The sequence below is a fragment of the Propithecus coquereli genome, unplaced genomic scaffold (genome assembly GCF_000956105.1).
Source record: "Propithecus coquereli isolate 6110/MARCELLA unplaced genomic scaffold, Pcoq_1.0 Scaffold475, whole genome shotgun sequence".
Classification (NCBI taxonomy): Eukaryota; Metazoa; Chordata; class Mammalia; order Primates; family Indriidae; genus Propithecus; species Propithecus coquereli.
In genome coordinates, this window is record NW_012150563.1 from 619,878 (window position 1) to 634,190 (window position 14,313).

The 14,313-nt window shown below is 37.9% G+C and overlaps 1 protein-coding gene across 1 annotated transcript in view; it reads left to right on the forward strand.

The window, feature by feature from the left end:
- Positions 1-14,313, forward strand: part of MANBA (mannosidase, beta A, lysosomal) — a 108,721-nt gene that overhangs the window by 77,800 nt on the left and 16,608 nt on the right. Inside the window, exons 12-13 of the mRNA XM_012655373.1 lie at positions 797-1,015; positions 7,141-7,305. Of these exons, the coding sequence (XP_012510827.1) occupies positions 797-1,015; positions 7,141-7,305 (384 nt within the window). The remainder of the gene's footprint in view (positions 1-796; positions 1,016-7,140; positions 7,306-14,313) is intronic.

Here is a 14,313-nt window from a genome sequence, read left to right on the forward strand (position 1 = left end):
GCGTCTCCTCGGCCCCCGCGCCCACCCGGGGGAAGGACGAGAACGAGGCGCGTGGCCCCACACAGCGCTGGGAAGCCACTTCCCGGGGACGGCTGTGTATTATGGAAATGGGACTTGGGTTTTGGTGGACACTGCGCCGTCTCTTCCGCCTATGAGTTATTGCTATTTACAATACCTCTCCGAAAAAGTTATTGTGCTCATTTTACAGATAAGACTATTAAGGCTTATGCCTGAATACTAAGGTTCTGATTTGGGATTGAACGCAGGCCCCTTTGACTCAATAGCTTCTGCTCTTACCCACTAGATCTGTGGTTCTCAGATGGAGGCGATTTTGCCCCCGGGAACACTTGGCCATGTCTGTAGGCGCGTTCCAGGTGAGGGGACTACTGGCACCTAGTGGGTAGGGCCCAGAGAGGCTGCTAAGTGTCCCGCACTGCACGGGACGACGGCCACCACCAAAAACGCATCCGGCCCCAAGCGGCAACGGGGCCAAAGTCCAGAAACTCTGGACTAGCCCGTGCACTACCCATGATGGGTGAGAGTGGAGGCGAAACACGGCTGGAAAGATCAGGAACGGCTGCTGCGCGGGGCGAGCTAAGTGTGGGTTAGGATGTGAGGCGCAGCGGGGAGCAGAAACGTGTGGCGGTTGTTGAACAGGGAGGGGTAGGTGATCCTACTAATCTTCTCTCAGCTTCTTGGCATTTCTAGGCCTCGTTAGTACTTTTAAAGAAGTAAATGGTGTGTACTTTACTGTATGAAAATATTATCCTCTAAATCATTTTATTTCTGAATGCAGGGAGATAAGAGTCGTCCTTTTATTCCGTCCAGTCCTACAAATGGGGATGAAACCATCGCAGAAGGCTGGGTCTCTCAGAACCCTTACAGCAATTATTTTGGAGACGTACATTTTTATGACTATATCAGCGATTGCTGGGATTGGAAAGTTTTCCCGAAAGCTCGATTTGCGTCTGAATATGGATACCAGTCCTGGCCTTCCTTCAGTACATTGGAAAAGGTAAGCTGTTGTTGGATTCTCCAGTGGCTCAGAATGGTCGACTGTGGGCATCTGTGACTTCTGAGCAGTGGTTCAGAAAGTCCAGTGAAATCTACGTATTTAAATGAAAATTCGAGAAGAAGGTGAAAGGAAAGAACTTTTTTTCCCTTTTAACCTGGGGAGCTAAATTCTTGTAATCATTATTTGGGGGATTATAACTTTTCTATATTGCTTTTAATTACGTTTCTTCAGAAGCATTTACAAATGAAATGGGAGGCAGTGGTTGCCTACGCCTGGCCTATTATCACACATGAAAAGAACTCTTACTTGCTATGTTTTGTATATCCTGCAACTGTTTTACCATCTACGGGTATTCTGAGCTGGGTATTTCGCTACAGTAAGAGAGAGAAATAAACCTGCGTCTAATGTGATGGTGTCTTTTCTTCTCTTTCCTCCTCCCCTTCCTCTTCCCTTTCCTCCATCTACTTTCTCCTCCTCCTCCTCCTTTTTCTTCATGTTGGTGGATTTGATTTTCTGTGTGGATTTTCACTCTCTTCATTCCTAAAGATTCAGTTTCAGCATCGTCTGTGTTCTTTTTAGAACAGATTTGTTGAGATATAATTCCTTTGCCATGCAATGCACCCATTTAATGTGTACAATTCAGTCATCTTCAGTATGTTCCAAGTTGTGCAAACACACCACAGTCTAATTGTAGGACATTTTTATCACTCAGGAGAGACCCTGAACTCATAAGCACTCACTCCCTACCCACCCCGTCCCTCCTACTCCAGCCCTAGGCACTACTAATCTACTTTTTATGTCTACAGATTTGCCTATTCTGCACATTTCCATGATTGGAATAATATAATGTGTGGCCTTTTGAGACTGGCTTCTCTGACTTCGCATGTCTTGAAAGTTCATCCATGTCGTACCATGTATTAGTATGTCATTCCTTTTTATTGCTGAGTAATATTCTGTTGCATGGCTGCACGTTTTGTTTATCCACTTATCAGTTGATGGACATTTGTGTTATTTCTGCTTTTTGACTATTACGAATAATGCTGCTGTGAACATTTGGGTACATGTTTTGCGTGAACATGTGCTTTCAGTTTTACTGAACATATACCTAGGAGTGGAATTGCTGGGTCGTATGGTGACTCTGTATTGAACATTCTGAGAAACCGTCAAATTGTTTCCTTCAGTGACTGCATTATTTTACATTCCTGCCAGCAATGTATGAGGGTTCCAATTTCTCTACCATCCTTGACAGCACCTGTTATTTTCCATTTTTTTTATTTCCCTGGAAATTTACATTTATAAGAAATATATATTTCCTTGATAGCTAATTATGTTGAGCATCTTTTCATGCACTTATTGACCATTTGTATATCTTCCTTTGTGAAATGTCCATTCAAATCCTTTGTCCATTTTTAAATTGAGTTATTTGTCTTTTTATTATTGAGTTGTAAGGTTTTTTAAATATATTCTGGATGTAAGATTTTATCAGAGATATATGCTTTGCAAATATTTTCTCCCAATCTGTGAGTTTTCATTTTACTGACTTAATGGTATCATCTATAGCACAAAAAATGTTTAATTTTGATGAAGTCCTACTTAGAAAAATCTCTTATTTCTTGTGTTTTTGGTGTTGTATCTAAGAAATCATTGCCTAATGCCAAATGACAAAGGCTTACTCCTGTGTTGTCTTCTAAGAATTTTATAGGTTTAGCTATTGTGTTTAGGTTTATGAATCATTTTAGTTATTTTTTATGTATATTGTGAGATAAGAGTGCAGGTTCATTCTTTTGCATGTGGATAAGCCGGTTGTTCCAAGACCATTTATTGAGAACACTATTTCTTCCCTCATTGAATTCTCTTTGCCCACAAAATCAATTGACCATAAAAATTCGGGTTTATTTCTGAATTTTCAATTCTGTTACGGTGGCATATTTTATGCCACTATGCATTGTCTTGATTGCTGTAGCATTGTAGTAAGTTTTGAAATCAGGAAGTGTGTGAGTCCACCACTTTGTTCTTCTTTTTGAGATTGTTTTGACTACCCTGAGTGCCTTGTAGTTCCAAATGTTTTGGGTTCAGTCTGACAGTTTCTGCAAAAAAGCTAGCTGGGATTTTGATAGAGATTGTTTAATCTGTAGAGCACTTTGTGAGTATTGGCTATTTTAGCAAGATTGTTTTCTCATCCATGAACGTGGGATGTCTAATCTCTTTCAACACTGTTTTATAGTTTTTCAGTGTACAAGTCTCACACTTCTTTGGTTAACATACTCCTAAGTGTTTTATTCTTTTTGGTGCTATTGTAAATAGAACTATTTTCTTAATTTCATTTCTGTATTGTTCATTGTTAATGTATAAACACGCAATTGATTTTTACATACTGAGCTTGTATCCCGCAAAGTGGATGAACTCATTAGCTCTAGTAGTATTGGGGGGGGGATTCTTTAGGATTTTCTATACATAAGATCATGTCATCTGTAGATAGAGATAGGTTTACTTTCTCCTTTACAATTTGAATGTCTTTTATTTCATTTTCTTGCTTAATTGCCCGGGCTAGACCCTCCAGTATGATGTAGACAAGAAGTGGTGAGAAAAGACATCCTTGACTTGTTCTTTTTCTCAGGGAGAAACTCAAGTCATTTACTATCTGATGTGAACTATAGGTTTTGTAACTATAATATGATGTTAACTGTAGGTTTTTTGTAGATTCCCTTTTTAAGTTTGAGGAAATACCCTTTTATTTCTAGTTTGTTGAGTGCTTATATCATGAAAGAATGTTGGACTTTGTCAAATGCTTTTTCTTCCTCTATTGATAAATGATTATGTGGGTTTGCTCCTTCCCATCACTTGTGTAAAGTAACCACAAAAATATTTTAAGACACTTTCAAAGTCTTCCTCAATTTTACCACCTTAATACAACCATATTTGCTTCTACATTTTGAAGTTATATTGTACTTTTAACTTTAGTAAATAATACCATAACCTTAGTTCTGCCCTTTGTTTTTTAAACTTTAAAATTTTTTTTGTTTTTAATTAATAAATAAAATTACGTATATTTATCATGTACAACATGCTGTTTTGAAACATTGTGGAATGCCCATACCACTTGTCTGTTTTATTGCTCCAAAATTATGGGGCTAATCTTTTAGATATTCTGTTTTTTCAAAATGAAGAAAGATGAAGTTTAGTGTCCTGACCCAGGTAGGAACAGAGGTTGAGAATGGGGAGGAAGCAAGAATATTTACTGAGCCACTGCTCTGGACTAGGTACCCGTTTTTTAACGATAATCCACCCCTCCACTTTGGCTGAGGCCCAGGAGGAAACTGAAGCCCCTCACGGTGGGAGCTCTGTCCTGTGTCCCGGGTAATAAGTATCCTATCTGGACTCACACTTATTGTCTGACTCCAAAGCTGATAGATTTTCTTTTCACTATACTTTAGAAAGGTCAGTGTTAGAAATTGTTAAACCTTTTCTACAAACATTTCTATACACCTCCTTAAAATAACGGAATCACCATGCTTTTGTGAAATGCCGGCTGATGTTCAGAGATACAAAAAACACTATGTTTTAAGATAGGAAAAGGGGAAGGAAGAGAAGTGCTGCTCGTTATGAACCGTCTGTTATCTCTGGATGTGATCACCTCTTTTCAAGCCACGTTTCTTAGTCGGGAATTTGAATAGGTAATTGGGGAAATAAAAGAAAAGAACGACTTTACATAAAACTTTGGCTCTTTTATTTAGAAGTTTTTTTCATGTATTTGACACATCTATTAAAATGTCTCTCTCTAATTTGTGACACATTCTTTTTTCATAAAAATAATAATATTGCATGGTGACTGAAAATTTGGGCTTTGGAATAAACAGAACTGGATTGAATATGAGAACTGCCATATACTAGCTGTATCACCTTGGACAAATTATTTAATTTCTTGAATTTCAGTTCCATCGTCTGTAAATTGGGGTTAATGGTAAATACCTCATAGGGGGTGTGTGCGTGTGGGTATGTGTATGTGTGTGTGCTCGTGTGTAGAGATTAATTAATTAATCCGTTGAAGCACTGAGCACAGTTCCTGACACAGAGAGAGAGTCCATAATATAACCCATTCTAGCATATGAGTTGCTTGAAAGTTGTATTTTCTTCAAATGCTCCTAGGTTTAGTGAACTAAGGGCCAGAGCTAGACTGCACTAAGTAACTTAGGACATTGGGCAAGTTATTTAATCTTTCTGTGCCTGGTGTTCACATCTCTAAAATGGGGAGATAACAGTACCTACCCATAGAGTTGTTATGAGTTGTTATGAATTAATATTCTTAAAGCAATTAGAGCTTTGCCTAGCCCTTTCTGATTATTTCTGGTAACACTGTTATAGCTGAAATTTAACAGACTTCCAAACCCTAGTTATAAGAAGGTAGAAAGCTTCCCATATAACTAAAGATCAGGTTTACTGATAATGGGATAGATTCGAATCATTACTAATCAGAGGGCTGAGAGGCCCAAAGCTGTTTCAGACTTTGAAAAGGAAGAGAAGCACACTTATATGTGGAAGCTAAAAAAATTGAGCTCGTATAAATAGGGAGTGGAGTAGGGTTACTAGAGGGTAGGAAGGGGGAAGGGGCAGTAGAGAAAGGGTGGGTAACAGATGAAAAATTACAGCTGGATAGGAGGAATAGTGTTAGTGGTCTGTAGCACTGTGGGCAACTATAGTTAATGATAACTTACTGTGTATTTTCAAATAGCTAGAAGAGAAGATTTTGAACGTTCCCAACACAAAGAAATGGTAAATGTGTGAGGTGATGGATATGCTAATTAGCCTGATTTGATCATTACATATCATACACAAGCATCCAGATATCACACTGTACCCCATAAATATGTACGATTATTGTGTCAATTAAAAGTAATAAAAGTAAATAAATAAAAAGGAGGAAGAATAGATAGAAGACTACTGGTAAAGGTGTTTGCATCCAAGGTGATTGTAAGTGTGAATGCCTCTGTTAAATAGATAATAGGGGTAGTGTTCTTTAAATGATTCTGGTGGTGGCAATTTGGGAAAATAGATATAATTTGGAAAAACTTCCAAATTAAGTATGGCTAATGTACATTTCTTATACTGTGGTATGAATCGATTCCCAAAGAGTAACTTTTTCCTTTTAAGGCAATTGGCCTGTGTGTTGCCTGATTACTGGGCATGAGTCATACTTTATGAAAAGGGATTAAGTTTTTTAATTTTCAGATTTTTGGGGTGGGGGTGTGGAGTAGGTTTTTTCAAAGTCTTTGTGTAATTTGGATTAAAACTCCAGGTATTTTGCGATATAGCCAACAATTGTCTTATACCTTTCTCTTATGCTAACACTGTATTAAATTATAGGCCTAGAAGCCTGAATTGTTGCTTTCTTTTTTTGTAAAAGGTACACTCCAACATGTGTGAGTTTTTTTACTCCGTTTTTTACTTTGAGCTGATGATAAAAAAAGATCTTATAAATTAGGATAAAAGGAATAAAATAAAGATCCTATAAATTGTTTTTGGCTTTAAAAAAAAGATTGGGTCTTAGGGGAGAGGAGTATCATTATTTGGTTTGTGTCTTCAGCTATATAAAAATTAAACATACATTTATCAGGCATGTTCAGTAGTCACTGAGAAACAAACAAACGAGCAGTATGAGCAAGCTCTGAAGCATTGGCTGTTGTTAGAGTGGTGTTTTGTTCCCATGTAAGAATTGTGACAGTTTTAAAAGAATGTCGATTGCATTATATTATTCAGTTTTGACAAACTAATAACAGGTAAAATGACATTTACCTAAATAGATAAAATGATATTTTAAAGTACACATAATGAGTGTTTCAAAAGCCAGGAATATGTTTTGATAAGGCAAGGCTTTTTAGAGAAACACCAAAATGTAACTTTCTTGGTTTGAATAAGGAAGGATATAGGTGCTGGATCCTGGTTTTCTGTTTTAACTTTGCACAAGTTATCAATACCAAGTATGATGGTGAAACATTTATGAAATTAGGGCCACAGAACAAGCCTTGAGCTCTTTTCCAGTGTGTACTTTCCAGGTTTGTCAGGAACTTATAGAAAAGTAGTCTTACTGCCAACTTTCAAATTTGTAACTCTTATTCTTTATTCAAAAGGTCTCATCTAAAGAGGACTGGTCTTTCAATAGCAAATTTTCACTTCACCGACAACATCATGCAGATGGTAACAAGCAAATGCTCTATCAGGCCGGACTTCATTTCAAACTCCCCCAAAGCACAGACCCCTTACGCACGTTTAAAGATACCATCTACCTTACTCAGGTAAGTCACTTTCATTCAGGAGCTGAACAGCTTCCTGCAGTTAATATAAGAGATCATGTAGATTTTGCATGTCTTATGTGGTGAAAAATATTCAGGTTTTCATTCTACTGCTTAAGAAATTTCTTTTCTTTGAACTACATATATGAGGACATTTAAGACTTAAAGTAGTTAATTTTTCGCATTTGCTTCTCTTACAAGAACAGCTCAAAAAGTTCTAAAATAATTTGTACATTCAAATCTTCCTTACTTCAAGATCACTATAAAGGTTCAGTAATTTAGACAGTGGCATTTCCCTGGGATAAAACAGAACAATGGAACACAATAAAGTCCAGAAACACTCATGCGTAATATGCTCACCTGATTTATGGCCGTAAGGCCACTACAGTTCAGTGTGAAAAAGACAGCTTTATCAATAAACAATGCTGTAAAAGGGATACCTTTCTGGGAAAATAAATGAACCTTGACTCTATATATAAATATTAATTTGATCAATGATAAAAGACTCAAATGTGAAAGATAGTACAATAAAGCTTCAAGAGGAAAACATAGGAGAGTATCTTCATGATCTTGGGATAGGCAAAGAGTTCTTAAACAGAACATAAAAAGAACTAACTATAGAAGAAAATGTAAAGATTAATTATACTTTATTAAAATTTTGGACTTCCAAATAACTGAAACACCACTAAGAGAGAGAAAAGGCAAGCCGCAGATTTGGGGCCAGTAGCTGTAATTCATATATCTGATAAAAGATTTATGTCCAGAATAAAGAACTTTCTCTAAAGCAATAAGAAAAATATAGGCAACCCGTTAAGAGATGAACAGAAATCTTGAACAGGGACTTCACCAAAGAAGATATCCAAAGGGTCAATAAATATATGAAAATGTGCTCAATCTCATTTCTAAGGGCATGCAAATTAAAGCCATGTCAGGATATCCCTGCACACCCAACAGAACGGCTACAATTAAAAAAGATTGACAATGCCAACTGTTGTCAGTTGTATTGTGAAACAGCTGGAAGTTTTAGACATTGGTAGTAGGAGTGTAAATTTGCTTAATATTTTGGAAAATTTTGTGGCAGTTTCTAATCTGAATATTTGCTTCCCTTTTGAATCAGCATTTCTACTCCTGGCTATGTACCTAAGAAAAATGAGTGTGCGTGTCCTACCAGCAACATTCAGAATAACGTTCACGGTAGCATTGTTCATAACAGCCCCAAATGAGAAACAGCCTGAGTGTCCTTTAACAGGAGAATTTGTAAACAAGTTGTGGTATGGTCGTACAACGGAGTACTCCACAGCAACAAAAAAGAATGAGCTACTGATATCAGTATCAGCTTGGACGAGTCTCACAGACATTATATTCAGTAAAAAAAGAAACCAGACATAAAAGGGCACATGCTGTGTTGATTCCTTTTATATTGGCGTTTGCACGTGTTGCAGCGTGCACCTTATGGGATGCATTTTAAAAATAGTTCTGTCGAGATATGATTGACATACCAGAAAATTCACTCATTTTACATATACAATTAAGTGATTTTTAGTATATTTATAGAATTGTGCAACCATCATAATGGGCCAATTTCAGGATATTTGTCACCCCACAAAGATCCCTCTTGCCCATCTGCGGTCACTCCCCTTTCCCGCCTCCAGCCCCAGGAAAACATAAATCTATTTTCTGTCTCTATAGATTCATACAGTATGTAATCTTCTTTTGCATCGGCTTCTTTTTTCTTTTTCCTTTTTTTTTTTTGTTGGGACAGGATCTTGCTATGCTGCCCAGACTGATCTTGAACTCCTGGGCTCAAGTGATCCTCCCACCTCAGCCTTGGAAAGTGCTGGGATTACAGGCGTGAACCACCACGCCCAGCCTGCATCTGGCTTCTTATACCTAGCATAAGATTTCTGAAGCCCGTCCATGTCATAGCATGTATCTATATTTCATTCCTTTTTCTTGGCAAATAGTATTCTGTTGTATGGATATACACATTTTGTTTATCCATTCATCAGCTGGACATTTGGATTGTTTCCACACTTTTTGTTTTGTTTTGTTTTTGACTATTGTGAATAATGTTTCTATGAATACTCATGAATCTTTGTATGAACATATATTTTCTTTTTCAGGAGTAGAAATATACAAATGGAATTGCTGAGTTATATGGCAAATTTATGTTCATCTTTTTAAGACACTGCCAAACCGAATTTTAGATAATATTTTCATGTTAATGTTTCCATTTTACTTTTTGGGGCCTATTTGATTTCATAAACCTGTGACTACACACACACTCAAAACTATATTAAAGCCACTGCTTATTTACCTGATATTTTTGTCATACTGTTTCAGGTTCTTAAAGAGAAGGTAGAAACCTAATCCCGATCATGTGAGCTGATCTGAAATAGATCAGGAGTTTTTGTTTAAACATGATCTCACTTAAGTTTTCCTATCTTAGCATCTAAAAATGTACCAGTTTTTATCCAAACTCATGCTCACTTTCATCAGCTTCCTTCTGTATGAAAACACAAACCCCTGAATAGAAGCTGAAGCAGAGAACTGTAAGCTGAAAGGATAATCTTTTTTAGGAGGTGAGGAAATGATTGAGAATTTTAATGTTTCAACCATAATCTTATAAGTTAGGAAACTTGCCAGTGTGATGTGTAACTCGTGAACTTAGCAGAACACAAGGTTAAAGGTAATATTGATATCTGTCCCTTGAAGCTGTGGTCCCCAACCCCTGGCTGCAGACCGATGCCCGTCCACAGCCTGTTAGGGACCAGCCGCACAGCAGGAGGTCTGTCGCTGTGAGCAAGCGAAGCTTCGTCTGTAGTTACAGCTGCTCCTCACCACTTGCATCACTGCCTCCTGTCAGATCAGTGGCAGCGTTAGATTCTCATAGGGGTGCGAACCTTGCTGTAAACTGCGCATGTGCGGGATCCAGGTTGCAGCTCCTTATGAGAATCTAATGCCTGATGATCTGGGGCGGAGCTGAGGCGGTTATGCTAGCGCTGGGGAGCGGCTGCAAATACAGATTGTCATTAGCAGAGAGGTCTGACTGCACCGTGAATATAATGCCTTGAATCATCCTGAAACCATCCTCCCCACCCCCATCCCCTGTCCATGGAAAAATTGTCTTCGGTGAAACCAATCCCTGATGCCAAAATGGTTGGGGACCACTGCATTAAAGTACTGCAGCTCATCTTTTAATATTTTCATATCCAATATTCTATTAAAGTGTTTTGCTGTATAAAATACACTGATCCTTACGTGCGTGTGTGTCTGTGTGTGAGAACCTTCTCAGCTACTGTTTTTCATGCTGGCTCTCCTCCTTCCAGGTGTTCATTTCATTACTTTCTTCTTTTCCTCACAATCACATTCAAAGAACTGACAGAAATAGTTGTTCTTTCCTGAACTCATCAGTTTTCAAGGTCCACAGTGGGAGCTGGGCATACAAGTTAGTTGTTGCCAGTTTTTTGTTTTTTTTTTGAGACAGAGTCTCACTGTGTTGCCTGGGCTAGAGTGCTGTGGCGTCATCCTAGCTCCCAGCAACCTCAAACTTCTGGGCTCAAGCAATCCTCCTGCCTCAGCCTCCCGCGTAGCTGGGACTACAGGCATGTGCCACCATGCCTGGCTAATTTTTTCTATATATTTTTAGTTGTCCGATTAATTTCTTTCTATTTTTAGTAGAGATGGGGTCTCGCTCTTGCTCAGGCTGGTTTCGAACTCCTGAGCTCAAACAATCCGCCCGCCTCGGCCTCCCAGAGTGCTGGGATTACAGGCGTGAGCCACTGCGCCCGGCCTGTTGCCGGTTTTTGTTGGTGCTGGTTTTTGTTGGTGCTGGTTTTGTCTGAGAATTTTGCACCAGTGGCCTATCAGTCTTTGGCCCGGAACTGGATGTGTCCTCATGCGGCTTATTTTCTACCTTGGCACTTTCTAGTGTACAAGATAGGATCTGCGATAAAAGAAATCAGAATTATGATTGTTTTATTTTGTTTTCAGCATCAGATTTTCTTAACTGAAGTACAGACAGGAAATATTAGGGTAAAAAACGTTTTTTTTTCTTGTTGCTTTGATATTAGAACAATCATCTTTAATCTGTGTATTAGAAGAAAATCCGTCTCTGGTCCATTTTCTCTGTTCCCACTCTTGCCCCTGTTCTTTTTCTCCTGGTCTCTCACGCTGTTCCGAAGAGCAGAGTGCTTGCCCACGTGCCACTCTTTAGGCATTTTATTAATTAAGCAATTTTGCAACTGTCAGAGAAGTCTTGGCTGACAAAGCTGTGCATAGGTTTCTTCGTATTTAGATCCTTCCTTGTCTTCTCTTTGTCTTATTGCCACCAAGGCATCCTTCCAGGCGCTTGCCTCTTTAATTCTCCTTACATTCCAGCATGATCTTGCTGCACCTTTCATTCTCCCCCTTATCCTGTTCTATTGTATTCCAAATAGCCCGTATACGTGGCACACTCCCCTAAGCTGTGTTACACAGATCTCACTCCCTAGTTTAAGGACTGTCACATCCAAACTGACCTTTAAGTGACTTGCCCCACCAGCATGGCCTCTTACTAGCCACTTGGAGAGGAAGCCAGGCTAGTGACATTCATTACCAACGCCTTGGCTTATAGGCCTCTCCAGTGCTTTTGTTTATTCTTCATATACTCATTGGGCATCTAATGAGTGCTTGGGGATATCCTTGAGAAACGTATTGTTTAGGGGCCCATTTAATCTCCCCGTGCGGAAAATAACTCGAAAAAACTCAGGAAAAGGGGTAGGCTGTGTTGTAGGCCCAGAGTTGATGATACCTGCTGCCCTGGACGAGTTGTTTGCTTAGTAGGCAGCATGAGACATGATGGAAGATGCAAGCCATACTGAGCTTTTAAGATGGGGGTAGGGCAGGCGAAGGAGGAGCATGAAGGAGCGATTGCTAATATCATAGGTTAGATATTAGAAGCCTTTATAGACGTCATGCGTATGCTGTCAAGCAGACGATCAACATTCTTTGGGTGTCTGCTGAATGCCTGGCCCTGGCCATGGTGTGTACCTTCTCAGGTAATTCTCACAGTGTCTCCAGACATCCTTATGGCTGTTTCCATTTTATACGTGAAGATACAGAGGCTCAGAAAGGTTACCTATTTTGCCCAAGGACTCAGGGCAATGAATGGAGCAGGGTTTCTGCTTATTAAACTGTAATAGTCTATCATTTCACAGTTATGATAAGAGAAGTACTATAACTACTGAGGTGTTTGGTTGAATTATAACATTAATTTTCAGCAATTAAGTAAAGCGAACATCAGAAATTTGGCACATTAAATAAAGGCCTTATTGGAACAGTGGAGAAAATCAGTGAAGCCTAAAGTTATTTCTTTGAAAAGATCAACAAAATTGACAAAACTTTAGCTCAACTGGTCAAGAAAAAAAAGAGAGAAGACTGAAATTACTAGAACAGAAATGAAAGAAGTAATATTGCTACTCACCTCACTTCACCTAGAAATAAATAAGGCCTAAGAGAATACTATAAACAATTATATGGCAACATATCAGATAACCTAGATGAAATGAATGAATTCCTAGAGAGACAACCTATGAAAACTGACTCAAGAAAAAAATAGAAAATCTGAATAGACCTATAATAAGTAAAGAGAGTAAGTTAGTAATCAAAAAACTTGCCCTACAAAGAAAAGTCCAGGAGCAGACAGCTTCCCTAGTGAATTCTAAAAATGTTTAAATAATTAATATGAATTCTTCATTAACTCTTCAAAAAAATAGAAGAGGAGGAAATAATTCCTAACTTATTCTGTGAAGCAAATATTACTTTGATACCAAAACCAAAGGTATTTCAAGAAAAGCAATCCATAGACAAATATCCTTTATGAATATAGATGGAAAAAAGTCTTCAATAAAATACTAGCAATCCAAATTCAGCAGCATATAAAATGGATTATACACCATAACCAACTGTGATTTATCCCAGGAATGCAAGATTGGTTCAACATATGGCAGCCAATCAATGTCATACACCATCTTAGTAGGATAAAGGAAAAATAACCATATGATCATCTAAATAGATGAAGAAAAAGCATTTGACAAAAGCCAACATCCTTTCATAATAATTAAAAAAAAAAACTCAACAAACTAAAAATAGAAGGGATATTCCTCAGCCTGATAAAGAGAATTTTTGAAAAACTCTCAGGTAACATCATATTTAATAGGAAAAGACAGAAAGCTTTCCCCTGAAGATCAGGAACAAGCCAAAGATGCCCTCTCTTGCCGCTTCTATTCAATATTGCATTGGAGGTCCTAGCCAGGGTAATTAGGCAAGAAAATCAAATAAAAGACATCCAGATTGGAAAGGAAGAAGTAAAACTCTCTGCCAATGACATGATCTTATATATAGAAAACCCTAAAGAATCCACAAAAAGACTATTAGAGCTAATAAATGAATTCTGCAAGGTTGCAGGATATAACATCAATATAAAAGTATTGGTTGTATTTTTCTGCAATGAACTGGCAGTGAACAATCTGAAAATGAAATTAAGTAAACAATACCACTTACAATAGTATCAAAAAGAATAAAATAGGAATATATTCAACCAAAGAGGTACAATACTTTTTTACACTGAAAACTATGAAACATTGTTGAAGGGAATTAAAAAAATCGAAAGACATCTGGTGTTCATGGATTGAAAGACGTAAAGATAGCAGTACTCCCCAAATTGATCTACAATTTAATGTAATTGTATCAGAATTCCTACTACCTTTTTTTGGATAAATGGGCAAGCTGATTCTAAAATTCATGTGGAAATACAAGACGCTCAGAATAGTCAAAGTAATCTTGGAAAAGGAGAATAAAGTTGGAGAGCTTGTACTTCCAATTTCTAAACTTATTACAAAGCTACAATAATCAAGACAGCATGGCCCTAACAGAAGGCCAGACATACAGATTGATTCAGTAGAGTTGAGAGTCTAGAAATAAACACACACATTTATGGTCAATCCCTTTTCTTTTTTTTTTTTTTTTTTT